Source organism: Denticeps clupeoides, chromosome 18, assembly GCF_900700375.1.
Source record: "Denticeps clupeoides chromosome 18, fDenClu1.1, whole genome shotgun sequence".
In the NCBI taxonomy this organism is placed as follows: Eukaryota; Metazoa; Chordata; class Actinopteri; order Clupeiformes; family Denticipitidae; genus Denticeps; species Denticeps clupeoides.
In genome coordinates this window covers 19511922-19539081 of record NC_041724.1, presented here as the reverse complement: position 1 = coordinate 19539081, position 27160 = coordinate 19511922, and the positions used below count along the sequence as shown (strand labels likewise).

At 46.9% G+C, this 27160-nt stretch overlaps 5 protein-coding genes across 12 annotated transcripts; 1 reads left to right on the top strand and 4 right to left on the bottom strand.

The window, feature by feature from the left end:
- Positions 1–1689: 1689 nt before the first annotated feature.
- On the bottom strand, positions 1690–8339 carry xiap (X-linked inhibitor of apoptosis). 6 transcript variants are annotated; one of them, XM_028961012.1, is made up of 7 exons: positions 8247–8339; positions 6448–7193; positions 6262–6361; positions 6099–6177; positions 5769–5808; positions 3469–3660; positions 1690–3370 (listed from the first exon to the last, which is right to left on the bottom strand). In XM_028961012.1, exons 2-7 carry the CDS (start codon positions 7184–7186, stop codon positions 3177–3179), a joined length of 1344 nt encoding a protein of 447 aa, XP_028816845.1. In that variant the 5' UTR covers positions 7187–7193; positions 8247–8339; the 3' UTR covers positions 1690–3176. The 6 variants fall into 6 exon arrangements, with proteins under 6 accessions (XP_028816845.1, XP_028816846.1, XP_028816844.1 ...); XM_028961013.1 differs by lacking the exon at positions 8247–8339 and adding an exon at positions 7990–8237; XM_028961011.1 differs by lacking the exon at positions 8247–8339 and adding an exon at positions 8085–8237.
- A 637-nt stretch (positions 8340–8976) lies between these two features.
- Positions 8977–10827, bottom strand: psmd10 (proteasome 26S subunit, non-ATPase 10). Its single transcript, XM_028960320.1, has 5 exons — positions 10612–10827; positions 10430–10528; positions 9670–9816; positions 9401–9567; positions 8977–9330 (listed from the first exon to the last, which is right to left on the bottom strand). Exons 1-5 carry the CDS (start codon positions 10723–10725, stop codon positions 9177–9179), a joined length of 681 nt encoding a protein of 226 aa, XP_028816153.1. The 5' UTR covers positions 10726–10827; the 3' UTR covers positions 8977–9176.
- LOC114768174 (NTF2-related export protein 2-like) lies at positions 10759–11979 on the top strand. Of its 2 annotated transcripts, none has more exons than XM_028960321.1 (4): positions 10759–10969; positions 11055–11141; positions 11555–11699; positions 11778–11979. In XM_028960321.1, exons 1-4 carry the CDS (start codon positions 10955–10957, stop codon positions 11963–11965), a joined length of 435 nt encoding a protein of 144 aa, XP_028816154.1. In that variant the 5' UTR covers positions 10759–10954; the 3' UTR covers positions 11966–11979. The 2 variants fall into 2 exon arrangements, with proteins under 2 accessions (XP_028816154.1, XP_028816156.1); XM_028960323.1 differs by having other exon boundaries at positions 10846–10969; positions 11781–11979.
- Positions 11980–12786: 807 nt separating this feature from the next.
- On the bottom strand, positions 12787–16856 carry LOC114768592 (long-chain-fatty-acid--CoA ligase 4-like). The gene is given in 16 exon segments (XM_028960951.1): positions 12787–13085; positions 13156–13320; positions 14462–14569; positions 14641–14832; positions 14909–14983; positions 15055–15224; positions 15300–15439; positions 15517–15588; positions 15666–15789; positions 15865–16015; positions 16101–16239; positions 16309–16418; positions 16530–16593; positions 16595–16648; positions 16650–16710; positions 16774–16856. Coding segments are annotated over 16 exon segments (1866 nt in total). The 3' UTR covers positions 12787–12927.
- A 1595-nt stretch (positions 16857–18451) lies between these two features.
- LOC114768172 (peptidyl-prolyl cis-trans isomerase NIMA-interacting 4) lies at positions 18452–21358 on the bottom strand. 2 transcript variants are annotated; one of them, XM_028960318.1, is made up of 5 exons: positions 21287–21358; positions 20693–20769; positions 20457–20576; positions 20283–20351; positions 18452–18894 (listed from the first exon to the last, which is right to left on the bottom strand). In XM_028960318.1, exons 1-5 carry the CDS (start codon positions 21321–21323, stop codon positions 18799–18801), a joined length of 399 nt encoding a protein of 132 aa, XP_028816151.1. In that variant the 5' UTR covers positions 21324–21358; the 3' UTR covers positions 18452–18798. The 2 variants fall into 2 exon arrangements, with proteins under 2 accessions (XP_028816151.1, XP_028816152.1); XM_028960319.1 differs by lacking the exon at positions 18452–18894 and having other exon boundaries at positions 20020–20351.
- Between the last annotated feature and the right edge of the window lie 5802 nt (positions 21359–27160).

Below are 27160 nucleotides of genomic sequence, written 5' to 3'. Positions count from 1 at the left end.
CAGTCGTGTAGACATTCCAGTCTTAATAAACATATTTACCAATGCTTCTTCTCATTTGTGGTGTTCCTGCGTATTTACTAGCCAGCAGCTACTTGGTCGGCGGTGGAAGCAGTCCATTATGGATGCTGTAGTACCACGTTCCTTTCCCATGTTACCTGGCCTGGCTACCGCTTCTCTTTCTGGGGAGGGCGGGCGAGAGGCTGGCTTGTTCAGGTACTCTTGGTTCGCCTTTTTGTGTGAGCTTTTCAAATGGACTGTCAGATTCGTGAGAAGTATTCCACATATTGTATCACCTGCTTCTACAACAAGGCACTTACTTTTATTTTTGCCACTGTCATAATCAAAGAAATCCCAAATAGGACTTTCTTCCGCTTTCTTCCGCCTTTCGCTGCAGCCATCACGCTAGCTGGCGACGTCACGGACAGACTATGGACACGTGACGTCACAGACCACGTGTTACCATAATGGTCAAAAACCTGGCTTAAAACTGGCAGCGTGAAGGAAATAGATTTTAATTCAACCCAAAAGATTTATTACAAAGACGAAAACGAAGGACGTTTTTGCTATAATATTAGTTCGTTTAAGTTAGTTTTCGTTTTTTTTAACTCTTTATTTCAGTTAACGAAAATGCTTTTTCAATTCTAGTTTTAGTTTTATCGTTCGTTTTCGTTAACTATAATAACCTTGGTTCAGGAGAATGTTGAATAATTCCGTGACATTAAGAGCGAAATGGCGGGACGCCGCTCGTCTACAGCGGTTATGCTCCTGGATTATCCAAGATGGCCTGATCGATCGCCGGAATCCGAATATCTTTATTGGGACGAAATTAGGAGAGGTGTCTATAAATATATAATAAGAAAAATATCAAATGGAGATAAAAGGAGATGAACTGGCCTGTAAAATACCAAACAAATTGAAATATTACATTACAAGTCCAGGAACACTATGACGCTGCTTTCTTCTGGTGTCCTCAAGGTGGGGAAAGACATCAAATATAAAACATCTTATATAGTTTTAATGCACTGATACAGGAGCGATTCAGCTCTCCAATGAGGTGAGAAGGATTGGTCCACAACATCTTCCATCCAGATGTCACCACGATGTGTAAAGTATGGCTAAAAGAAAAAGGGAGATATACACAGTACCATCTATCTTCTGAAATGTAGTAAATGAGCTGTGGGAGCGTCACCCACCAGTTAATGAAGGTGATGGCCTCTTCCTTCACATCCGGGGTCGAGTGGAGGTCAGCGAAGATGAGGATCTCAGCAGTGTGTGTGTGTGTGTGTGTGTGTGTGTGTGTGTATTAGCTACCATGTCTGCTGCTACTAGGAGCTCGGCGCCCATGTCCTGTAGGTTGGGTGCTTTGCTGCTGTAGATGAAGGTCACCAGCTCCACCACCTGGATCTCCACAAGGTTCTAGAGGGGAAAGCAGACTTGAAATGCGTTTGGTTCTATTTTCTGCTGTAATGTGTTGGATAAAAATCATTACAATTTTGATTAAGAATGCTGATTAATTATTTTATGAAATCCTTATGATTTTAATAAATCCTGTATTGTTCGTATGCTTCAGCAAAATATATACTTTGTGTTACGATGTTATATGAGGAATGTTTTGTGCACATTCTGTTCCCGGTCCTATCAGGAGTGATTACAGAATACTATAAAAGAAGAACAGAGACTCTCATCTCATTAAAGAAGATCAGACTGGTTTTTATTAAAGGTCGCAATGCTCGGGACAATATGTTATATGTCAACATTACACAGTAGGACCAGGTCACAAATGGCCCTTTCTTTGCTTTCAAACCCTTTGGCCAGGTTATCAATATCTGGGATTCAGGTGGGAGCACAAAATGACCCTTTATGCTGATGACATTCCACATATCTCTGTCCCTAATCTTCTGGCCACTGGTCCTGGGTATAAGTGAACCTTGCCAGTGGCCTTTTCGGCTGCTGCCCTTTCACCATCTTATCCTTTTTGTGTGTCACCCTTGTGTTTTGGGTATCTAGGAATCCATGTGAAATGAAATGATTTTCATTGTGAAACACAGCAGCACAGCACACGGTCACACGATGAAACGTGTCTTCTGCTTTTCACCATTAACCAGTGTGAGGGGGACGGTGCTTTGCTCAGTGGTACCTCAGAGGATCGAGATTCTGATTCCGGGGCCACCACTGCCCCTGTGTACAGTGTAGTGTACACCACTGTAACGTCTGCATTTTCACCCCTTCTCTGCACAATAAAAGCAGACCTGGATCACAATTGGTACAATTGTTCTTGTTAAAATGCCTCAATTCACTAAATCTACTGAACTGACCACACCCCATCAGTACCCTTGGTATTAATACTGACGAGTCACGGTGGGAAAAGGCGTGGTAATCAGGTCATTTATACTCAACTAAATCTTCTACATTGTCCACACATCAAACGAAAATCACCTTTCTGTTATACATGTAATTGTGAAGCTGTGGATTATGTCCAGTTTCTGGTCATGTGCTCAATGTGCATTGTAGAAGAACTGACCAACAGTTTTGGTTTCCCATACTAACGGATTAACAAACTTAACATTAAAATCTTGACCGGATTAATAAATAAGATGTGGATGAGGAAAATCATCAAAACTGCCAACAATGAGAAATCCAGGAGCATATGAGACAATAATAAGGGTTGGGGGTTTGCTGGACAAGTTCTATAGAACCACGTAAAAAAGGTTGAATTTGGGGCCAGAGTAGCTTCGTCTTTCTGCATGATAGTGAGTACATCAGCCAATCTTCCTGTCATGCATGTTAGATCAAAGTCATACACTTCAGCTTGGAAAAGTTCTTAATGTTTAATGAATTTATTTTTATTATTTCCTAGTTTCAGAGTTACCAATTTTGGATGATGAAACAACTGGAATGTTTTAGTTCATTAGGTGAACACAGAGAAAACAAAAAAAGATATTACCCCACCCACTTAATCTTAAATCAGTTTTTAAAAATGCTTTAAATTGCAATTAAACTGTATCTACATTTTACCGTGTGAGGAAGATTGGAAATCAATTCTCTTGTCTATATACAGAAATTAAAATGTTACATTAAATAAATATTAACCCTACAAAACTGCATCAGATGCCGATCTGATCAGCTGGGACATGATCAGTCAATAAATTGATGAGGAACAGCAGCAATGCTTTACATTAGGAGAGATATGTCTTGACTTTCTGTGTTATCTCTGCACAGCAGATAGGGCACTTGCTGAGGGAATCGGAGCATTTCTGACAGGTGACCAGATGTCCACAGGGGATGAAGACAATGCTGATGTCACAGTCCATGCAGACTTTACACTGTTTTTCCCTCTGAAGTTTTTCCAGCTTCTCCATTGGGTTTTCATCTAAAATTACAGATCAAAACAAACAAAAAAAAAGTCATATTTCAAATGAAAACATGTATCCTGTAACGTAGGCAGTATGATATTTAATGCCGGTTTACCTTTACTTTCACTTGAGGCTTCCAAATCACCCTCCACAGTGCAGTTTAAAACATCGTTGACCAATTCATTCATTGAAAAGTAACCCTGACCGGTTTTCCGGATGTTTTCCAGGATGGTCCTCTCGACTTTCATTGGCTCCAGCCCCAGCTCAACAGCTTTTCTGGAAAGCTCCAGCTGCAAGATGTTTTCTGCTGCGAGATTTATAAAGCAAAAAAGTTACAATTCTACACAACTGTATTCACGTTTATTTACTCATACAGATTGTTCATTTACTTTATTCACACAGAGAAGCAGACTGTTAAAAAGAGTGGTGCAACATCCATAATCTCACCAGAGTACAGATAGCAGGGGGTCCTGTGTTTGACAGACATTCACAGATCTTCACTGTACCAAGAAATCGCGGTTTTTTAAATACAGCCGCTGCACTTTTGATTGTATGCGACATTTCAAAATAAAAGTTTTTACATTTGCGTCCAGAGCGACTTACAATCAGTAGTTACAGGGACAGTAGTCCCCTAGAGACACTCAGGGTTAAGCGTCTTGCTCAGAGACACGATGGTAGTAAGTGGGGTTTGAACCTGGGTCTTCTGGTTCATGAAGTACATTCACACATTCAGAACAGCTGTTCAGCAGACAGCTGGCATTTGGCTCTGACTTTAGTGGCTGTAGATATCTGTAGATATAAGACTTCTTAAGGATTCATAGGATGTATGCAAGTCTGAGAAGGTCAAAGGTACTTCAAATTCCATTAAGAGGACAGTAAACAAAGGATCTTAAAATCAATTCTGCAGCAAACAGCTAGCAAGCGCAAAGGTGGTGGAATGGTGGCTTTCTGTCTGGTAATTACCCCGGTAATCAACAGGTAACCTGAGCACCTCTCTGTTCTGACACTGACACTGCATTATTGGACCTGCAGTGGGTGGTAGTAGCCTAGTGGGTAACACACTCGCCTATGAACCAGAAGACCCAGGTTCAAGACACTTAACCCTGAGTGTCTCCAGGGGGACTGTCCCTGTAACTACTGATTGTAAGTCGCTCTGGATAAGAGCGTCTGATAAATGCTGTAAATGTAAATGGACCTGGACCAGTTATTTCACCTTTTTTTGTTAAGTACAGAACTCCACATGTGTTCATTCATAGTTTTGATGCCTTCAGTGAGAATCTACCAACGTAAATGGTCAAGAACATAAAGAACACACCTTGAATGAGAAGGTGTGTCCAAACTGTACTGTATGTGGCATGATACTGTGCGATACCTTTACCGTTACACACCTAATAGATGAAGAGTCTGCGGCTATAGAACAATTTAAAAACTAAGTACAGATCAGAGAATTATATAAAGATCAATTTGAGCTAACATGAATGATCCTGTTATTTGAGCGGATGAATTCGTCCTGATGCAGTATAATCAGCCCCGCGCTGCATTCCACCGTTCTCCTGCAGCTTCGTAAGGGCTGGGAGGTCAGACCAGCATGACTGATGCACATCGCTAGAGGTTTGGACCAGAGTCGCCGATTCAAACCTGACGCTCCGTCAATAAAACTCTGTAAAAAAGTGTGGCACTTCCACTGTCAGGAAGGGAGTGGTTAGTAAGTCGGTGGCATATTAGTGGAAGGACTGTGCTGAGGCATAAATGAAGTCCTCTCCACAGTAAGGACGTGTTCTGGCTATGGGAGAGCAGTTTGACTGCTTCATTTTAGACTGTGTTGGTCCTTTATCAAGGACAACATTTATTATGGATTGTCCCAAGGCCAGTCCAGCGCACGTACCTAAAGGGCGCGAAGAGACCGAGGGTCTAATATTCTCTTGGAAAATCCCATATTCCTCCTGGCTGGATTCAGAGGATGAATCCCTGCTGAAAATCCAGGATGTACGAGGTGGATACGGTCAAACACGGGCCGGGGTGTGGCCAGAACACATACCTACTTCATTACACCAGTGTTGCCACGGCAACAGACAGCAGAAGTACCGGTTTACTTATTCATCATTAGAGGGTTATAACCTGGTAAAAGCGCCTTCGGCATCTGTTCTCGTGCTTTTAATGAAGCATAATGTTAAAACCTGAGGAAGACAATATGAGAATGTGTATTACCACGTCTCCAGTCGATATTACGGTAGTATAATTAGTACAATTACAATTAAAATGATGAAAGGGATTGCGCTCTGCTTGAACGGTCATGGCGTGGTGAAAAGGGGACGTGATCTGAAGGGACCCAGCACTGTACCAGCATGTCTGGGCCAGTTATGTAGAAGCATTTTCCTGATGTGCAGGCGTGGACCTCAAACTTCAAATATTTACCTTCTCCATCCTTTGAAAACCTGGTCTCTTGAGATGCAGCCTGAAAGAAAAAGGAAAAAAGTTACGCTCGCCAAGCACCACGCCCTGAGCCTCGCCCTGAGCCAAGCACCACGCCCCGCACCTCAGGACACCTCCAGGGGGGGACTGTCCCTGTCACTACGGGCGTCGGGTAAATGCGGTAAATGTACATGTACCAGAGGAACATTTCTGCACATTTTCTCGATGTTCTTTACATAAACTAGGAATATTAATGATGTGTTTTATCCGCTGGGGACCCGGGGACCCAGTACTATGACCCGGAGATGGACATTTCTGTAATATTCCACTCACCACGCCGCTCCTCCTCGGGCTTCGAAGTTGTACGCTGACCACAAATTCAGGTCCCTTTTCAGCCCGCACAAAACTACACCTGCACACAAGAGATTCCCGCGGAACGTGAGCTGGCGCTCGGCGGCCATGTCTGCTTTAACAACGCGCAGCGGTGAAGCCGCACCCTGGGTAATGCCGGGCATGCTCCACCCACGGATCTTCACCAGGCTGCCAGTTCTTCAGGCCTCCTCCACACCGGAAACATGCCACGCGGTCGCCTTCACCTGCAACACCACATGCACAACAGCGTCCCCGTCACTACAGTCCACATTACCGAAGTACTCAAACGTCTTCTAAACAGCGTCCCTACCGGAGCTATAAAACCCGGCTCTGGACAGAGTCTCGGTGTCCACGGGGAGGCTCTTCCCGGAGAAAGTCTCCAGACGCTGTTCGAAGGACTCCAGAGAGACCCTGAGGGAGTCCCCATTCAGGGACGGCACGTTCCCCACGTCGTGACCGAGGATGAAGAAGCAGTTGCGGGAATATTTGGAATGCTCCGTCCACGGGTCGTCCCCAGACACCCACTGAGACAACTGAATCCCGCAGCAGAAGCACTGGACCCGGTCCTCCTGTCCCTCGTAAAACAGCCCGGCCTGAGCCAGATCTCGGGGCCGGACAGGGGAAGATGGCGGCCACGCCTGGAAGGTCTGGAAACGGGCGTCTTCATCACACATGTGCGGCACCATCGGGTACGTGGTCTCGTCCACCACGTCCCCCGTCCTCAGACTGAAGTCGGTGGCTTCGGAGGCTTCGTCCGTGGCCTGGACATCGCCCCCACGGTGGACACAGCTGAGGAACGCGCAGTCAGGGGAGACACGACGGTGCCGGCTCACAGGAGTGTCCTCGGCGAGCCAGGTGTCCACGGTCCCCTGGCAGCTGAAGCAGCGGACCTGGTCTGCCTGCCCGGTGTAGTAGAACCCGGCCCGGGCCAGCTGCTCCACCCAAACCTGCTCACCGCGAGGGAACTGCTGGAAGGAGTTGATCCTGGCGCTGATGGAGGACCAGTTTGTGCTGCCGTCCGATTCAAATTCACGGCTTCGCACGTCCATGTCTCACCTAGAAAATAACGAAGGACAAAGCACATCCACGTCATGATCAGAAGAACATGACTAATATGTCCAGAACTTTCATGTCTCGTGTTATTATTATAAGTAAAAGGTCTTATCAGGACTCTTAGTTTTCTAAACTCAAAATCTATAGAAATCCAACGAGAATTGCTGGTGTCCTCCAGTAAGACGATAAAAGCGTCTTCAAAATAAAGTAAAGTACCAGACGCCCTTATCCAGAGCGCCTTACAATCAGTAGTTACAGGGACAGTCCCCCTGGAGCAACTTAAGGTTAAGTGTCTTGCTCAGGGACACAATGGTAGTAAGTGGGATTTGAACCCGGGTCTTCTGGTTCACAGGCGAGTGTCTTACCCACTAGGCTACTACCACCCAGGGGAACAAGGCGCTGTCTCCACGTACCGGTCCTAACCGAACAAGACACCGTCCCCACGTACCGGTCCCCAACGAACAAGACACCGTCCCCACGTACCGGTCCCCAACGAACAAGGCGCCGTCCCCACGTACCGGTCCCCACCAAACAAGGCGCTGTCCCCACGTACCGGTCCCCACCGAACAAGGCGCTGTCCCCACGTACCGGTCCCCACCCCTGTCATGGCCGCCTGCTGCCACCAAGGTGAAGCAGGGTTAAATACAGAGGATACGTTTCACTGTGTGTAGTTGTGTGGTTCGCGGATAAAAACGCAGTTTTAGAGTCTGTATGTGTGGACAGAATGGACCCGTTTCTATAAAAGTGCGGACCGTAAAAGTTTATTCTGATTCTGTAAAGCTGCGGATCTCTACTGTACGTCCAGCTCCGGTCCGGTCCGGTCCGCCTCGGACTCAAAATCGGCCCGAAGTCCGAGATCCCAGAACATCAGACGCAGATTAAAACATTTTCTACCTCAGTAGCTCCGTCAGCGGCGAGCAGGAAGTACGTCACAAGCCCGGAGCATCAACACAACATGCACAAATAAAGGTCCGACGTGAGCTTTTCCTTCATTAACATTTCTCAGAACACATAAAAATGTAATTTAACATAATAAATTCGGGCAGAACACCGTACGTCAATGTCGTATATTCTCCTTCCTGGCGGTGGTCTTTGGCGGAAGTGACGTAGGGAAGCAGGCTCGGTTCTGATCCCATCGGGACACGCCCCCCGTCCCTGTTATTCCTGCAAGGATGTTTTATTGTGTCCGTTAGAATTTGTGTTATTATTTAAAAGTGTTCATGTCTGAATTTAAAAAGATCCTCGTTTCTGTTTTTATGGATTTTCATCATTTGTGGCTCTGATATTCTAGTTGTACCTGATGACGGCTTTATTGCAGTATCTTTAATCCTAAAAGTGTTGGAGTCTGGGTTTATTCTTAATTTGCTGCCCTTACTGAATACATCCATTTCAGAATATTTCATCCCTTCTCCGTGTGTCCAGGCTCACAAGACACATTCTTGGATTCTACATTTTATTTAATAATCTTTTAATTTATTTCAGACCAAACAAAACCCACCATTTATTAAATAAAGCTGCATTTAAAATGATTTGGGAGCAGTGAAAAGGGCGAATTAGCCGCTTTATGTCGATAATTGAGTGTAATTGACCGTAATTTCACCATTCAGCCAGGCCTCGAACCCGACCCCTCCGTTTTCCGTACATGACATTTACATGCTGCTGGGAATCCGGCGTTCCTTCATGGAAATGGCAGGGCCCTCTGTTACCAGGATAATAATGTTCCAGGTGAATTGAAGGATTTATAAATAACAGAATAAAGAGGTTTGCTAGAAAATCAGCTGAATGCTTTATGGGTACATCGGTTTCACCTAAAATAATTTTATTGCAGGAAAAAAAAAAACATTTATTTCCAGACATTGTGGATAAATGCTGTAAATGTAGAAATTGTGGCATTAAACTAGATTTGTTGGGGGGAATGAAAGGATTTAATTCTCAAGTGCTGTACTTGCTTCACGTTAGTCTTTAAATGGTTGAAGTGCCCGTTCGTCAGCCCTCCACCATGCGTCTCAGGAAGGTTCCGAGACCCCCTTTAGCGATCTCCAGGGGCGTCTTCTCCTCCTTGTTCTCAATGTAGATGCTGGCTCCGTGCTCCACGAGCAGCTTGGCAGCCTCAACTCTCTCCTCATCACAAGCCAGGTGTCTGAAAGCCACAAAAGCAGCATCAGTTGTGTCTGCGAACAGTTTTGACTTATGCTGGTTGAGCCGCTTACAGGGGTGTGTTTCCCTGGGCGTCCTGGATGTTGGTGGAGGCGCTCTGCGCCAGGAGGAGCTGAATGAGACGGTAGTTGCCTTTAGCTGAAGCTCTGTGGAGTGGAGTGGAGTCTAGTTTATCTGTGGCGTTTGGGTCGGCACCATGTTCCAACAAGAGAAGGGCAATCTGTGTTGTCAATAAAAAGAATTTAAAATCAGCATAAAACACGTAAGAAATATTTTGGGTAGAAAGAGGGAGGCATTTGAGCCTCGATCAGAAGAAACAGACTTGGTATCGATCCTTGGAGGCAGCGTAGTGCAGCGGCGTGCAGCCGTTTTGGTTGGCGCAGTTCAGCTGGGCTCCCTTGGCTATCAGGGACCTGACGATGTCCTCCCTGCCAGCGGAGGCCGCGATGTGGAGAGGGGTCCAGGACGCCTGCACACACAGCGCGGCACAGATCTCATCACACAGAACACGGCACAGCACTCAGCACAGTACTCAGTTCAGTACAGTACTCGTCACTATACTCAGCACAGTACAGTATTCATCACTATACTCAGCACAGTACTCAGTTCAGTACAGTACTCACCCCTATACTCATCACTATACTCAGTTCAGTACAGTACTCATCACTATACTCAGCACAGCACAGTACTCGTCACTATACTCAGCTCAGCACAGTACTCATCACTATACTCAGCTCAGCACTCATCACTATACTCAGCTCAGTACAGTACTCATCACTATACTCAGCACAGCACAGTACTAATCACTATACTCAGCACAGCACTAATCACTATACTCAGCACAGCACAGTACTAATCACTATACTCAGCACAGCACAGTACTCATCACTATACTCAGCTCAGCACAGTACTCATCACTATACTCAGCTCAGCACAGTACTCATCACTATACTCAGCTCAGTACTCATCACTATACTCAGCACAGTACTCAGTTCAGTACAGTACTCATCACTATACTCAGCTCAGCACACGACAGGAAGCCGAGAAGATGACACTGCTGTTACTGTTAAATGTTCACTCACGTCATCCTTTCGATTCACCTCGACTCCCAAGTCCAGCAGAAAAGCAACAATGTCCGAGTGTCCCGCCGAACACGCCCAGTGGAGAGCGGTCCTCTGGTCCTGGTTTAAACACGACACTCTGGGTTCATTTTCATACCAGAACGCGTCTGAATTTGTACACCAGGGTGAACGTTTCTTTTTACCCGGTCCGGTTTGGATGCGAGGGACTTGTCGGCCAGGATGCAGCTCCGTAACTTCTCTAGATGTCCCATGTAGGCGAGGTTGCACACTTCTACATCCGAAACAGAAGCCTCCATCAGGACGACGTTCTGAGCAGGAGACCAAGAGAGCGGCGAGTCGGGCCGAACTGGCGTGGGACCGGGCGTCTACTTCCGGTCCAGTTTAAATGTGAAGCTGGGGTCGGAACGTTTATAACACAGCATCTGTTTGTGCGGGAGAGACGCGTGTTGCACCGGAAGTGACCAGGAACGCCGGGCGCTGCTGTATTTTGCTTGTTCTTCCACGTTTTTGCAGCCGAGTGGAAACATGGCCTCCACTGTGGTACGTGTGTCGGATCGATCAGCTAGAAACGGCCCGTGTTACGATTCGGCTCGTTTCTTCACTGCGCTCCTGTTTCTGTGTGCAGGACTTCAGGACCCACGTGGACCAGTCCTGCAGATACTCCGAGGAGTTCGTCAGCATTTACTACGACTGCATGGACAAGAAGCGACGAGTACGTGAGGCTCCTACTCGGTATCTCGACTCGGATTTATCGAGCACGTCTTCTTCATAAATAATAAAGTGAAGTGATTGTCACATGTGATGCACAGCACACGGTGCGCACAGTGAAATTTGTCCTCTGCATTTAACCATCACCCTGAGTGAGGGCGGACCGGGATTCGAACCGGCAACCTTCTGATTACGGGGCCGCTTCCTTAACCGCTAGGCCACCACTGCCTAACTTTCCCGGGCCGCGGCGGTGAGAGCACCAAATCCTAACCACTAGACCACCAGGGACCACCTTGGCATCTGGTAAATGTAGATGCAGCTCTTATCCAGAGTGTCTTACCATCAGTAGTTACAGGGACAGTCCCCCCCCCGGAGACAGCACTGACCGGGTATTTATCGAGTCATTTCCTTCTGCAGCACCTGACCCGGCTGTATCTGGACAAAGCCACGCTGGTGTGGAATGGGAATGCGGTTTCAGGGCAGGAGGCTCTCGGCGAGTTCTTCGAGTCTCTTCCATCGAGTGAATTCCAGGTCCACACTCTGGACTGCCAGCCGGTTCACGGTACGAGTGCAGGAGCGGTCATACGCCGCTTTGTTGCTGGATCGGGTAGATCTGAATGAATCTGTGCCATCTGTTCAGCAGAACAGGCCACCCAGGGCCAGACGACGTTGCTGGTGGTGACCGCGGGCTCGGTTCGGTTCGACGGGAGCAAGCAGCGATACTTCAACCAGAACTTCCTCCTGACGGCCCAGGCCACGCCCAACAGCGAGCAGCCGGTGTGGAAAATCGCCAGCGACTGCTTCCGCTTCCAGGACTGGGCCAGCTGAGACCCTACAAATAAACCCTTTACACCGAACTTCACTTCCGAGCTCAGGAGCGTATTCATGTGGAAGTAAAACACTCCATTCCGTACAAAACCCACTTTATTACAACGCGTACAGCAGTGAGTGGAATAAATAACAGCACTGTAACACAAAGAAATGGTGTACACGCTTGAAATGATGGCCTTCAATATGCACATTTAAATATGAAGATGGAAGATATTTACAAAAATTCTTTTGGTCCCTCAACAACAGGTTCTTCTTTGTAATGTTTCAGTGTCGAACTACATCTTACACATTTATAAAAAAAAAACTAGAATAAATTAAATAAGCAATACTACTTCAGAGTGGAATCCTCTCAAATGGTCAGTTTGAACTGCTATTGGCACATCAATTGAAAATCCACACGTTAACAAAGTCGTTCCCTTCATCAGCAGGAGAACTTGGATTAATAAATAAGACCAGCAGTAGCTGCTGGAACGTCCTTCAGATCCTGGATCAGTCTACACTCTGACATTTCATTCCAGTGCTGCGTCAACCAACTACAACATAGTGCAACCAAAAAAAAAAAACGAATTATGGCAATAAGGCTTCCATCTCGCCATCATCTCGTTGAAATGGGGTCTACTGGGTGTAAACGTACCCCAAGGACCTCCAGTCCAGGCATTTCACCCAAACCACCCCTGAAATTAATGAAGGGTAGTGGAACGCTACTAGAGAAGAGTGGTGAGACCAACCCACTGATATCGGTCTTTCACGACGAAGATGGGAGATGTTTAAAAAAAAAAAAAAGAATATTAAATCACATCATTGACGAGGAACGTCTCGTCTATTCTGCACGTCACATTTCAGAAGCGATTAAACTGTAAAATATGTAGAAGTGAAAGTAAGACGGTATAAAGTATTTTTCGGTGTGTGTGTGTGTGTGACCTAAGGTCACTTGAAGCAGGACATCCTCAGTGCTGGCCCTACTTACGCCCGTACATTCTTTCAATGTGGTTGAGATAGTGGTTCTTCAGCTCCTTCCTCTTCAGTTTGAAGGCGTCCGTAACCAGGCCCGTTTCAGGGGTCCAAGGCTCGGGCGTCAGGTGGACTTTCAAAGGAATCTCAAACCGCTGGAGCTTAACTGCGGTAAAAAATACCCGTACGGTTAATTACATTCCACGTCCTAGACGGAAAAACCGTAACAGACTTACTGGAGGAGGACACCTCCTTGATCTCTCTTAGGACCTCCATCTCCATCACCGGATGAGTGCAGATCTCCTCCCAGGTTCCCTGGATGTCCTTCTGATTGGCCAGATCAGTCAGCTTCTTCTGATTGGGTACAACAAAGCTGATCACGTAGTTCTGATCGCTTTGGGGAGGGAGAAGAGCGGAAAAACCCGTCTGACGTGTAGGAGGCGTGACGTGTAGGAGGCGTGACGTGTAGGAGGCGTGACGTGTAGGAGGCGTGACGTGTAGGGGGCGTGACGTGTAGGGGGCGTGACGTGTAGGGGGGCGTGACGTGTAGGGGGCGTGACGTGTAGGAGGTGTGACGTGTAGGGGGCGTGACGTGTAGGGGGCGTGACGTGTAGGAGGCGTGACGTGTAGGGGGCGTGACGTGTAGGGGGCGTGAGCGGTGTAGGAGTGTGACGTGTAGGAGGTGTAGGGGGGCGTGACGTGTGAGGGGGCGGTACGTGTAGGGGGCGTGACGTGTGGGGAGGCGTGACGTGTAGGGGCGTGACGTGTAGGGGGGCGTGACGTGTAGGGGGGCGTGACGTGTAGGGGGCGTGACGTGTAGGGGGCGTGACGTGTAGGGGGCGTGACGTGTAGGGGGCGTGACGTGTAGGGGGCGTGACGTTAGGGGCGTGACGTGTAGGGGGGCGTGACGTGTAGGGGGCGTGACGTGTAGGAGCGTGACTGTAGGAGGTGTAGGGGGGCGTGACGTGTAGGGGGCGTGACGTGTAGGGGGCGTGACTGTGTAAGGGGGTGTAGGGGGCGTGACGTGTAGGGGGGGCGTGAACGTGTAGGTGGGCTGACGTGGAGGGGGCGTGACGTGTAGTGGGGCGTGACTGTAGGGGGCGTGACGTGTAGGGGGCGTGACGTGTAGGGGGGCGTGACGTGTAGGGGGCTGACGTGTAGGTGGGCCGTGACGTGTAGAGGGGCGTGACGTGTAGGGGGCGTGACGTGTAGGGGGGCGTGACTGTAGGGGGGCGTGACGTGTAGGGGGCGTGACGTGTAGGGGGCGTGACGTGTAGGGGGCGTGACGTGTAGGAGGTGTAGGAGGCGTGACATGTAGGAGGCGTGACGTGTAGGGAGGTGTAGGGGGTGTGACGTGTAGGAGGTGTGACGTGTAGGGGGCGTGACGTGTAGGGGGCGTGACGTGTAGGAGGCGTGACGTGTAGGAGGCGTGACGTGTAAGGGGTGTAGGGGGCGTGACGTGTAGGGGGCGTGACGTGTAGGAGGTGTGACGTGTAGGGTTCTACGGTTCTCGTCCCTTGGCGCCCCCACTGACCTGTATGGCGTACGCGCAGATGTTGTCGATGAGAGAGCAGCTCTTCAGCGCAGACTCCACCTTGCCCAGGGAGACGTACTCTCCTGCCTGCAGCTTGACCAGGTCCTTCTTCCGATCTGCAGCAACAGAGCGCACGTGGTTAGAATGTGTGGACGGGTCTACGGGAGACGCGTCCGTTTTCACGCACCCACTATCTGCAGGCAGCCATCAGCATGGATCTCCCCAACGTCGCCAGTGCAGAACCACCTCTGGCCGCTGCCATCCACCATGAAGTCGCTGTTCATGCCGCTCTCGTCCCTGTAGTAGCCCATGGTGACGTTGGCGCCGCCAATCAGAATCTCTCCCCGAGGGCGGGGCCTGTCCTGGGTGGTGTAACCACCTGGTGGCGCAAGCGAAACGGACGCTGGAACGTCAAGCGGAAGCGCGGCGGCGCGAACCGGAAGCCACGTACGCACCTTCCAGCCAGTCTCGGAGTTTGACCTCGCAGCAGATCAGGGGCGCTCCTACTCGACCCGTGCTGTAGTCCGCCACTGCGGAGAAAACGGAACCTTCTAGTACCGTACGTTCACGCCGCCTGGCTGCTTTACCGGCTCCAGCTGACCTTCAGTGATGGTTCCAGCTCCACAGGTCTCCGTAAGGCCGTAGCCTTGGCCCACGGAGCAGCAGAAGCAGATGTTCATGAAGCGCTGGGTGGCCGAGGAGAGGGGTGCTCCACCTGACAGCATCATGCGAACGTTGCCCCCCAGCAGCGCCCTCACCTTCTTAAACAGCCTTTACACACCAACACCAATCAGCAGAAGGAATGGACGTTACCACTGGCGTTGGTCCTCGGTGTCTGACCCTTACATGTTGCACAGCGGCGTGTCGTAGCCTTTCTTCAGCTGCTCCATCTTGTAGCTGTAGGCCATGTTGAACAGGAGCCTCTGCATGACGTTCATCTCCTGCACCTTGCTCATCACGTTCTTATTGATTCGGTCCATTATTTCCTGCCGGAGAGAGAGAGAGAGGACAGGTGAGAATGAGAATGGCCCCCCGAACAGATGGCCCCCCGAACAGAACCTACCGGAACAGCAGCCATTAACGTGGGCCTCAGCACGGAACAGTCCCCTTTACTGCCCTTCTTTATCTTGGACGACTGGGAACACGAGCGAGTTGGTGGAATATTACACGTAGCCCACATAGAAGCAGCTTACATAACCACCAGATCTTCACCTGGTCGGAGAGGGTCTGAGGGGACGAGTAGCCAATCCTGCAGCCGTACGCTACACAGGAGATCTCCGCCGTCATCTCCAGGACGTGGGCCAGAGGAAGGTATGCAATGTACGTGTCCTTAGGCCTGGGGACATGCCATCGTCTCAGATCATTGCATTTCAGCACGTTCACCACATGGCACGTTCCTATAAAAACCCACCCGAGTCCAGGAATCCTCTCACACTGCCCAGTCATGCCCGCAATCAGGTTGCTGTGGACGATCATGACCCCCTTGGGGCGTCCCGTGGACCCACTGGTGTACATGACTACTGCCAGGTCCGACGGTCTGGGGGACACGGTTTTTCGACTCACTGCAACAGAGAGCAGCGTCATGTTGAGACGTCAACGGAAGATTAAAAGAAGTTTTATTAAAATCGCTCTGCATTTATATCGTACTGTTCTCAGGCCTGCTCCCCAGCTGCTGCACGCTCTGCATGCTCTGGATCTGGACGCTGTCGGGGTAGCCCGTGGTGCTGATGCTCTTGTTCTCCACGTAGATGATATGCTTTAGGTTGGGGATTTGAGGAAGGACACCCTGCACGAACAGCAGATTGTTAAAGACAGGAGGATCAGTGAAACGTTAGTAAAACGTTCTGCCGACAACCTTGAGTTTGTTCTCCAGCAGCTCGGCGCTGGTCACCAGGTGGGTCGCACCACATTCGTTCAGTCCGAAGGCCACAGCGTCCTCTCCCAACGTTGCGTAAAAGGTGACCACTGCAGGGCACACAGACGTATTTACATGCTATAATACATATACATGATCATCATGTCACATGATCAGCCGGCTGCCACCATTAAGGCCCGGTCCGCCACCAGGTTCCTTACAGGGGAAGTTGCGGCGGAAGCACGCCTGGGCCGTCATCATCCACTCGGCGCGCGTCTCGCAGAAAAATGGCGATGGTGGAGCGCGGCCGCTGCCCCAGCGCCGCCAGGCCGCTCCCGAAGCTGGCTCACCATCAGGTCCACTTCCTGGTAATTCACCCATTTGTACTGGCCCAGTAATGAGCTGTGAAGAGAAAAGAAGGTGACTATTCTGGCAAGGGCACCTCTTGGGTGGCTCCGCGGCGACCCCATCACCTTTTTAAACACCTTCCCGCTGGGCTGGGTCTCGTTCTCCTCGCTGAGCAGCTCTCGGGTGCCGAGGCACGGCATCTCGCCGAAGCGCTGCACCGCGTGGTTCGAACAGCTTGTCCAGCGTGTTGACCTGAGGGAAGTCCAGCTGGGCCAGAGAGTCAAAGTGGTCCACCGAGCGATACGGCCCTTCGCAGTGGCCCGTGGTGGACTTGGCCTTGACCCGCTTGGCCAGGGTCTTTTCTTCTCAGCCCCCGTCAGGACGTACCACGGTAGGAAGGTGAGAAACGAGTAAAGCCACATGAAGAGTGCGGACGGGAAGGACGAGCAAAGTCTGCAAGTCCATTTTAAGTGTGCTATTTGTTTGACAGATAGGAGGAAGATGGCGTTGTCTCTGTGGGCAGGGACGGGTGCGTCTCTTTCACCAGATGGACAGATCGTGAGTTCTGAGAAAAGCTGCGGCTAAAGGTCATTCAGATTGTGTGTGTGGTCTTCTAATGGGCGACCTAGGCCAAAACACAGGGCAGAGACCAAACCGATCAATAGTAATAAGTTCAAGTATCATATACACATCACCACATCATACGCCTCGAAACAAGGCCTACGTCTAAAATCCCCCAAGTATACGACAACCCAAAGGCACAATTTATTACACGTACCTTACAGCCGCACCACAAAATAACCGTGTACGCTACACCCACCAAAAGAAAAGCACACGCAGACAACTAATTCTCAGAGACGTCTGTAACCTCTGCAGCTCAGTCCAAAGTCCAGATGATGCTCCCGAACACGCCACTGGCCAATGGCAGCAGGGATTGAGGCTCACCCCACACACAGCTGATGGGTGGGCCCAGCCTTCTATACATAGACTATGGAAACAGATCCCATTATTGTTCAGGGCAGATGATAACGTATTCTAAATAAGTTCATTACAGCAGCACGTTCTAAACGGGAGACGAGAGTTACTCCACTGCGCATTGCGCACATCTCTTTTCAATACGTCCGAGTTGATTACTTCTAGTCACCAAATGGACTGAACAAAATAAACTATTTAAAACAAAGGCTGGAAGGAGAAGGAGACAAAATAGTTTAAATTGTACGTAGCATAAAAGATAAAATAACTCGTTCACCAATCCTCACATCACACATTTCAAGCTTCTATTTATGTCTCTTCGGGGAAAAATGTAATATTATATGAAGTATATGCCCCTAAAACAGATATTCCGGAAAGAGCCGTTTCTCTTTCTTCCTCATCGCCACAGCGCCGGGCGGCGCATCTCAGCCGAAACGCGGAACCGTGATCCGTTTAAAACCATCGTCCTGATCCAGATCTGCGCACTAATTCTCCCGCTGATACCGGCTCGTCTACGCGAGGTGATTACGTTCTTACCGGCAGCACCTCCGGGTCTGACGCGAGTCTGGCGGTGGAGCGCTGACCGACAGTAACCTCAGGCCGCTCGTAGGAGACCCGGAAACCTGCGTCATCTGACTCCATCTCTCTCAGCCAATGGCATGAGAGGCCGAGACGCGCCTTCACGCATGCGCAGTGTGGCCTTCAGACAATACGGGCCAACGGTGGCCTTCTCAGACACACAAAAACACACAAGAAAATACTCTGATAATAACGCCTGAATTATTAAAAGTGGTAAAAAATAAGGAGACCCGGAAACCCTGCGTCATCTGACTCCATCTCTCTCAGCCGATGGCGCACTCACGCATGCGCAGTGTGGCCTTCTCAGACAAGACGGGCCAACTGTGACCTTCTCAGACATATAACAATATACAAGAAAACCTTCAGATAAAACAAGGACGCAAGAATAGCATAAACATTAAAAATAACACAGACTGTTTTCTATAAAATGTTGAGTTCAGTGACACATTTTGCATATTCATTCATAAAAACGGTGCCATAGGGTGTTCCAAAACTTATATGAAGCCAACCAAAAAACGTGATTGTCATTGTGAAACACTGCAGCACAGCACATGGTGACACAATAATATAAATGGCACATGGGAGTTGAGGTCAGACAGGTGCGGGCTGTTTAGTTGACCGGCCATGCCTTCTGGCCAGTGCCACCAGGGAAGTTGTGACAGTCAGTCTGACCCTGGCATCAGGCATCTGTAATTCAGAAATGTACAACTTAGCAACTCATCATTTTAGTTTCAGTCTCTCAGCTATTATTGGAACCCAGATCCACAAAATGTGCAGTCTTTAAAATGATAAAGAGTCTCATAAAATGTTGGTATCTGATTATCAATTATAAAGTCATTTTCTCCTATTAGTGTGAAGCTTGTCTAATTTTGCTAGCAGCAGATAAATCTCTTTTTTTTTACATTTTCAACAAATTAATATAGAATTTCCGATGATTAGAGGAAAAATATTGCAATTAGGTTGGCAATAAAAGAACAAAAATGTCAACAAATCATTTAAAAAATGACACATTTGCAGAGTTCAATTAAAGAACAAACAAATCTCAAACAAAAATGACAAAAATGTATTAACTCTCCATACAGCATGTGCACCTTTAGACAAATGTATTTTAATTACAGCATTCAGTCTCTCTTGTCTATTAACATCTCAACTTAATCAACGATCTTTTTATTCATGGTTAATTATTCACGGTGTGTATACGTCTGTACTTGCGATTTTGTTGTACACGTGGGTTTCAAATCGGAATTGTGCACAGAGATTTATTAGAACGAATCCCACTCACAGACCACAGTTCTAGCATGGCCAGACCAAAACCAGTTTTCTTCTGGTGAACCTCTACCTGTGCTGAATTATGTGTGGCCAAAAAGTTTGCACCTCATCAGAAAATGCCACATTTTCCTGCATACTTTTTGAGAACTTTATTTGGGCCTGGGTGTATTTCTTTGTTCACTTGCAGATATGCCTGCAGCTCTTGGCTGGATTTTGAATCCTTCCAACAGTTTTGGAGGGACATCCCATATTTTCACCAACATCTGATACCGTGTTCACTGAGGACATTGTTGTCCCCTTCACCTGACTGAGCTTCCTCTCTGTGAACCATGGCCGCCGCTGTGCGTAGTAAATGTCAGAAAAAAGTCTACCAGGACAGCTTATTTGGGGGTTAACCAGAGTCAGAGTACACAAGACGACTGAATGAAAAAATTAAAAAATATATCATCAGAGCTGGGAGAGGGTGTTAAGAGTTCTGAGATTAATAAAATAGATATTTTCAGAAAATATACTGATATCCTGAAAATATCCTTATATCTTTATTCATTTAGCAAAACCATATTCATTTCAACTCATATGAACAAATTGCTCTAGTAAAAAATGAATAAAGTTCTCATATATGTACACACATTACTATAAACATCATGCAGATCTGAGAGATGTGTTTATTGTTCGATGCATATACTTTATTAACTGCAAATAAAAAAAAAAAAAAATCACTTTTTGCCCTCCACCATAATAATGTGGTAGCCAAATTTGGTTTTTATAGGGGGGTCTGTGTACACTGGCTTGTCCATTGTACTGACTGGTAGAGCGAACGCAGCATCCTGGAAAGGCCCCACCATCGATCCACGTGTCATCCAGCCCAGATCACCCTGTTTTATTCAAGAGGGGGGCAATTTCAAAATTCATAAACCATTGAAATTCAAAAAGCAATAAAATATTTTTATTCAGAGTGCAAATGAGAGCATGAAACATACTCCTTGTCGAGCCTTGTCTTCACTGTACTGTGCAGCGACTTCACTGAAGCGCACGCCGGCCTTTATTTTCTCCATTGCCTCCATGCATTTGCCATGCTTTTCACAGAGAACGTGTCGAACCTGAACAAGATGCTCATCTTCAGGAGCTGGATCAGCACTTACTGACAGTTATGCTCTGAATGCACCACAGTCATGTGTTCTTCTCAACCCAAATGCCACATAAACATCATCATTACCTTCACAGCAGTCCCACCCTTCTGCACCTTCTCTTTTTTCTCAGAGTCTCCGCTGCTGGATGCTCCACCACCTCCACCTGAAATGAGCACGCCATTAATTCCCTTAGTGATTCTATTATACAGTACAGGCCAAAAGTTTGAACATACCTTCTCATTCAATGTGTTTTCTTTATTTTCATGACCATTTACGTTGGTAGATAGACCACATGTGGAGTTATGTACTGAACAAAAAAAGGTGAAATAACTGAAAAGATGTTTTATATTCTAGTTTCTTTGCTCTGGAGGTCAGGTCTCCACTTTTTAAGTACATAACTCCACATGTGTTCATTCATAGTTTTGATGCCTTCAGTGAGAATCTACCGACGTAAATGGTCCTGAAAATAAAGAAAACACGTTGAATGAGAAGGTGTCCAGACTTTTGGATTGTAATGTATACAAAATACAAGCATTTTAACACCATCCTACCATGATTTAGTGAATCTAGTTCAGTGGCAGTTATACACGTGTACTGTACACTACGCAACCTCTCCTACACTCTTCTACATCACCAAATGTAAAATAAATGAATGAATAATTATTTAAAAATGTAATTACCTTTGGCAGCTTTGCCCCCTTTTCCTTTGGGCGCCATTTTCACTCGATCATCTGAAGCCTGTAAGAGTTCCTACTTCCGGGTTGTATCAAAATAAAAGTCGGCGTCCACTTCATAATGTCGGATAATGTCTTAGATCTATCTTAGAAATCTTTAATATTTCTTTATTTTGGACCTATTTTAGTCGCACTATTTAAATAGAAGCTGGAAATGTGAAATTGAGAATGTACAATTGAATTGACAATATTCAATTAAGAGTAATAATTTTTAGACTGATAGGTGCATTTGATATTTCATGCAGGAACGCGTGGATATTAATTTGTAGAGACATGGGCATCTTACAGAAGGAAGCTGCACAATCAAAAATGCAAAGATAAACGGACGAGAAAAGTCATCTCTTTTTATTCAAATAAAAAGATTCGATTTCGGTGTATTTGGGAGCGTGTTCGTCGCATGTTGAACTTGCCTGCACCGTGTGGAAAACTGCGGAAGTTAAACGCTTCTTCCCAGACTGCAATGACCACAGGACACAGGCAGGGGGCGTAGTTACATTCTCAGAAACAGCAGGTAGATAATCATAAAGCATAACGTCAAGTAAAATGTTGTTTCACAAGCATGCAAGCACAGAACTACTACACTCGCCCATTTTTATCCAAGTACAAAAATACTGGGCTTATATAAGTGTGGACCATCAGACTCAGATTCTTCCCAGACGTGACACTGCAGCACAGCAGTGTGACACAACAAAATGTGTCCTCTGATTTAACCCATCACCCTTGGACAGGCGACCAGGGAGCAGTATTCAGCTTTGCTCAGTGGCACCTTGGGATTCGAACCGGCAACCTTCTGATTACGGGGCCGCTTCCTTAACCGCTAGGCCGCCACTGGCCCACAAGCAATCATTGCACTAACTCATAACACCACTACTCATAACACTCATAACTCATAACACCATCATAACACCACCACTCTCAGACAATGTGCAATAATCGCAACTATTTACAATATGTGCATCTATTTATTCCTCTGCAGTATATACACACACACAGACACACACACACACACACATAATACACAATATACACAAAAATGCTTCAATACTGACCTGTAAACAGCAAAATGTATTTTTAAGTAAAACAGTTGATCTGTTTTACTCGCCTAGAAGCCACAAGACCACAGTTCCCAGGTTCAAACCCCACATACTACCACTGTGTCCCTGAGCAAGACACATAACCCTGAGAGTCCCCAGGGGGACTGTCCCTGTCACTACTGACTGTAAGGCGCCCTGGATAAGTGTGTTTAGTAAATGCTGTAAAGGATCGTAATATTTCTAATCTGATATAATAATGATGGCAGATTATTTTGGGTTTTCAGTGATTTGGTGCACCACCATCGCAGTCACTGTGGTTGAGCCTGTCACGTGATTCCATCCATGTGACTGGGACCAATGCGGAAACGAGGAGACGCAAGATGTCCACCATTTATTGCTCAATCATTATTACTCGTAAGTAAGACTGTTCCTGTTATTTCTCACCTTCCTACTGAACACCAACCAATATCACTCCACGTTGAGTCCCTCTGAGTCCCTCTGAGCTCTCCATGACCACGATCCCACCTCAGTACCCCTGGGACTGTAGATCCGCTACTCCAACACACTCCCCCATCAGAGCCCCGAGAAGATCTCCTGTCTTCTTCTCTTCCACCTGCTATCTTGGCCCATGACAAGAATATGAAACTTACATGATTTTCCCAGCAGCACATTAACTCCCTGGAGATGGAATATACTCCGGTGATACAGCGGGTGAGATGTTGCTTCATTCCCTTACCAGATGGTAACTAATTAAATGAAAAATGTGTTATCTTCACCCAGCTTCTCATCTGCTTGTTGGTTTTCAACGCAATGCGTAGTTCACTCACCTGATCTCTGGTTGAACGGCGAAACCTCCTCAGCAAAAGAGGTGAAGAACCAGACCCTCATCAAAGTCAGTCGCTTCATTCGTTCCCAAAAACCATCCCTACATTTACATTTCCAGTATTTACCAGACGCCCTTATCCAGAGCGACCCTACAATCAGTAGTTACAGGGACAGTCCCACCACTCAGGGTTAAGTGTCCTGCTCAGGGACACAATGGTAGTAAGTGGGGTTTGAACCTGGGTCTTCTGGTTCATAGAAGAGTGTGTTACCCACTACGCTACTACCACCCTGTCCCTCATCCTATTGAGCCACTGTAAGTCCCGCTGGCCTGTCTCTCCATAACCTCCCTCCCCACCAAGTTATATCTCAGCTTGTTTCCCTGTAGTTTCAGTACAGGATTGAGATTGGGAACTTGATGGCCCCTGTAATGACAAATCCAAAGTTAGGAACACTGTATTTATGAATTGTCTAATGTCCTCATATTGCAAGTTTTTTTCTACTAGCCAAATAACTGTCTAACTAGTTATTCAATATGATTACTTTATTTCTGATGCAGTAGACACACGTTTAAGGTTTATTGGACTTTACATCTCAGACTTCCCAAATTTCACATGAATCAGAAAACCTTTTTCCATTTGTCATTGTTGCACATTTACATTTTTTTCTGCTTTAGGTGTGTGCGATGTTACATTTAAAATGATCCAAATAGTCCAAAACCCTGAATTTGAATGAGTAGAAGACCTTAGAAAAGAGATGCTTTGGCATTAGTGTAATTTCTGTATAGAGGCATATAAAGACCTTCCAATGCTGTGAAGCTGATCATCTTGCGTAAATATGGCCACATTGGCAACTTCTGGATGTCAGCTGCTGAAATGTCCCGACTTGTTGTGCCTGTAATGTGTGTGTGTGTATGAACCGAGCTCTGGAGAGAGTGTGTGGGCTGAAGATATTGCATTGACGTGGCAGTGTAACGATGACTAAAGCACTTACAGATGTGGCTTTTTTATTGTCTTTTCTCGGTAAGACCCTCCAAGTCTTCATCTTGAACTTCATAAGCCCGGGATCCATGAAAAACACGGCTGACCTTGTGAACAGTTGATTTCTATTATTCCAGCCACTCTGATGTCTTTGTTTTAGAAGGCCACAGCACCGTCAGCATGCATGGAATGTACGTAATTGTTGGGTTTAGCTACTGAGCAGGCAGAGACACACAGATGACAATAGAAGACAACTGAAAAGAACCTCCTATTTTCTCACTCTACTGTTCTCATGCGCTCACTTGGTGTACAGAGATACAGAGTTTTCTTTTACTTAAAAAAATGACACTAAAAATGGAAAGTTTTTACTTTGCTTTTACAGTGTTTTTTAGAGTAATCCAATATCATGGCAACATGTTCCAAAATACTGATTCATAAAATAACGGCAACGGCAGGGTGAAACTGGAGAGGTGCAAATGCTCAACATTTTGAAGATAATTCTTATTTATTACACCAAAAAGGAAACATGGCAAAAACCGAACAGGAATCGAACCCAAAGAACCAGTAGCATGCGACTAACAGTCAGGATGCATCAACGCTGATGTAGTATTACAGCAACGAGGAAAAGTTATATCTGTCATTTATAAAATACTCACTTTTCAAAATAAAAATGTTTAAAGTGACGTGATTGTCATTGTGAAACAGAGCAGCACACGGTGCACACAGTGAAATTTGTCCTCTGCATTTAACCATCACCCTGAGTGAGAAGTGGGCACCATGACAGGCACCCGGGGAGCAGTGTGTGGGGACGGTGCTTTGCTCCGTGGCACCACTGGCCCTCATTATGTATTTAAATCTTTTATGGAGTTTTTATCTGCATAGTCGGGTTTTGTGGTCTGAGGTGGTCTCATAATGTGGTGAACATGGAGTGTGGAAGGAAGTAGCTGCTGAAGCTGCTGGGTGTTCTTGGTAATGGAACTGGGGTTCATGTGGGGTTCTGTGCTAGAAGAACACCAAGGAACTTGGTGCTCATGATCATCTCCACAGAGAAAATCAAGCAGGTACTCCAGTCCCCGAACCTCGAGGAAGCATTCTGATGACGCGAGGAGGCAGCAGGCGTGTGGGAGGAGGGGCCAAGGGAGAGGAGAGGATGGAGCACCTGCATGGATGGACTACCTTGAAGGGTCATACACACCAGGGCCACAGCATGAGGAGGCCCTGGTGGGGTCTGGGCTGGTGGAGGGAGGAGAGAGGGCACGGTGGCTCCCCAGGTTGGCAGCGCTCCTGGTCTCATCATCAGCAAAGTTTGCTGCCTGACGGCGGAGGAGGAAGCACTAGCTGAGATGAAACCATGGCAGCCTGCTGCATTGCCTTCATACAGAGGAGGTAAGGCTGGTGGCGGTGGCAGAGGTATCGCAGGGTGAGGGATCCCTGTAGCTCCATGATGAATGAGTAGAAGTTTTCCATCAGTTCTGTATTAAAGGGTGAATTGGGTCCAGTAAGGTGAAAACTGGGGTCATCCTTGTTTAACTGCCATTACTGAGGACAGTGAGAGGGTTTATGTCATCCACTTTGTCTCACTAGCTGTCTCTATTCTGTTTAGTACTGAATTGTGGGAGCCCACTTCAGGTCCACCGTCCAACTCTGTTGACCACGGATCTGATTCTAAATGTGAGAGTGGGCGGTACCAGACAGCTTACTCCTCCACTGAGGGCAATCCGATCACCCAAGGTGGAAATCAGCAGCTGTCCAGTCTGGCAAACACGCTGTCCTGTAAAAATGAACACCATGGAAACAAGAGAGGACCACATGCACCATGCAAAAAGCAGGAAGAGAGATTCAGACAAGCCATTCATCTTTGACTGATATAATGCTTATATATAATAGTATATATCATTTTATTATAAAACTGCTGTTTCCAGACAAAGAAAAAAAAACCCAAAACATGATACATCATATATATATATATGATGTGGAGGCCAGACAACTAGCTAGCACTGCCTAATGCTAGTACCGATAATATTCTACATTTTTTAAATAGAAAATTATAAACAAGCGGCCATGTATATAAATGTCTGCCTGTAAATATCGATAACAGAAGTCCTATTCCAGTTTGTAAAATTCAAGCACAACAGTCCAGAGGGATGCATGAGAATTTTTTTATTGCCTCGTGGTATCCCCCGGGGGAACGTCCATGGGGGTCCATGCCACGTTTTTGTTGCACAAACTTGCCCACCAGGTAGTTCTTCTGACTTTTGACAAAAAAGTCTTATAACTAAAACAGGCTACTGTAGGTGTGCATGCAACACACGTCTCTCATTAACGAGGCATTATGACCTGGCATATTGCTATATTTGCTGCCGGTGTGAAGGGAAGGGAGAGAAATGCTTTAATTGTGCAGTGCAGAGAGACAGCTTTTTTCAGACATTTCACACAACAGAATGTTCCCCTTTGTGACTCTCCATGAACCAGCTGAGACTGTCAACCTTTTTTCCACTTTCACGTTTTTTCTTATTAGAGCAAAAGATCAGAGAAATGCCAAGTGTCAATACCGGCAAGGGTGAGAATATGGCAAAACTGACCTTTTAAACCCTGGTGATCTTTAATAATGTCACAGACAGAGCACTGTGTTCTACTGGTCTCATTTAGGGTCTTTGCATCCAAAAATACACTACTACAGATTCCTTCTGGAACAGATGCTGCTGCAGTATGAAGCTAGTGGTTCCTTCTCCTCATCACTGGCACTCCCTTGCTCTTCTGGACCAACATGTCTACCACTTTTCTCTAGCCTTCCCAGGCGTGTAGACGATGCTCCATCCACGGCAGTGGGAACATCTATCTTAAGGAGGGACCTGAGCTCGGCACTGCTAAACCATATACCCTCTGGCTTCTGGTGATATACGCGATAAGCATGCTGATAGTAGTCTAGATCACGCCGCACAAATAACGAGGAAACGTCTCTAACACAGTGACAAGATTAGAAG

Excerpts from the sequence above, each read along its gene's own strand:
- xiap (XM_028961012.1), bottom strand. The coding sequence starts at position 7,186 with ATGGACGTGCGAAGCCGTGAATTTGAATCGGACGGCAGCACAAACTGG. Across the intron at positions 3,661-5,768 it reads GTTTTCAAAGGATGGAGAAG|CAGAAAACATCTTGCAGCTG; the intron begins GTAAATATTTGA and ends TAAATCTCGCAG. Across the intron at positions 3,371-3,468 it reads AGCCTCAAGTGAAAGTAAAG|ATGAAAACCCAATGGAGAAG; the intron begins GTAAACCGGCAT and ends CTGTAATTTTAG.
- psmd10 (XM_028960320.1), bottom strand. The coding sequence starts at position 10,725 with ATGGAGGCTTCTGTTTCGGATGTAGAAGTGTGCAACCTCGCCTACATG. Across the intron at positions 10,529-10,611 it reads TCGCATCCAAACCGGACCGG|GACCAGAGGACCGCTCTCCA; the intron begins GTAAAAAGAAAC and ends TGTTTAAACCAG. Across the intron at positions 9,331-9,400 it reads GCCCAGGGAAACACACCCCT|ACACCTGGCTTGTGATGAGG; the intron begins GTAAGCGGCTCA and ends TGTGGCTTTCAG.
- LOC114768174 (XM_028960321.1), top strand. Across the intron at positions 11,142-11,554 it reads GCATGGACAAGAAGCGACGA|CACCTGACCCGGCTGTATCT; the intron begins GTACGTGAGGCT and ends TTCCTTCTGCAG. Across the intron at positions 11,700-11,777 it reads GGACTGCCAGCCGGTTCACG|CAGAACAGGCCACCCAGGGC; the intron begins GTACGAGTGCAG and ends CCATCTGTTCAG.
- LOC114768172 (XM_028960318.1), bottom strand. The coding sequence starts at position 21,323 with ATGGCGCCCAAAGGAAAAGGGGGCAAAGCTGCCAAAG. Across the intron at positions 20,770-21,286 it reads AGGGGGCAAAGCTGCCAAAG|GTGGAGGTGGTGGAGCATCC; the intron begins GTAATTACATTT and ends TGCTCATTTCAG. Across the intron at positions 20,577-20,692 it reads AGGGTGGGACTGCTGTGAAG|GTTCGACACGTTCTCTGTGA; the intron begins GTAATGATGATG and ends CATCTTGTTCAG.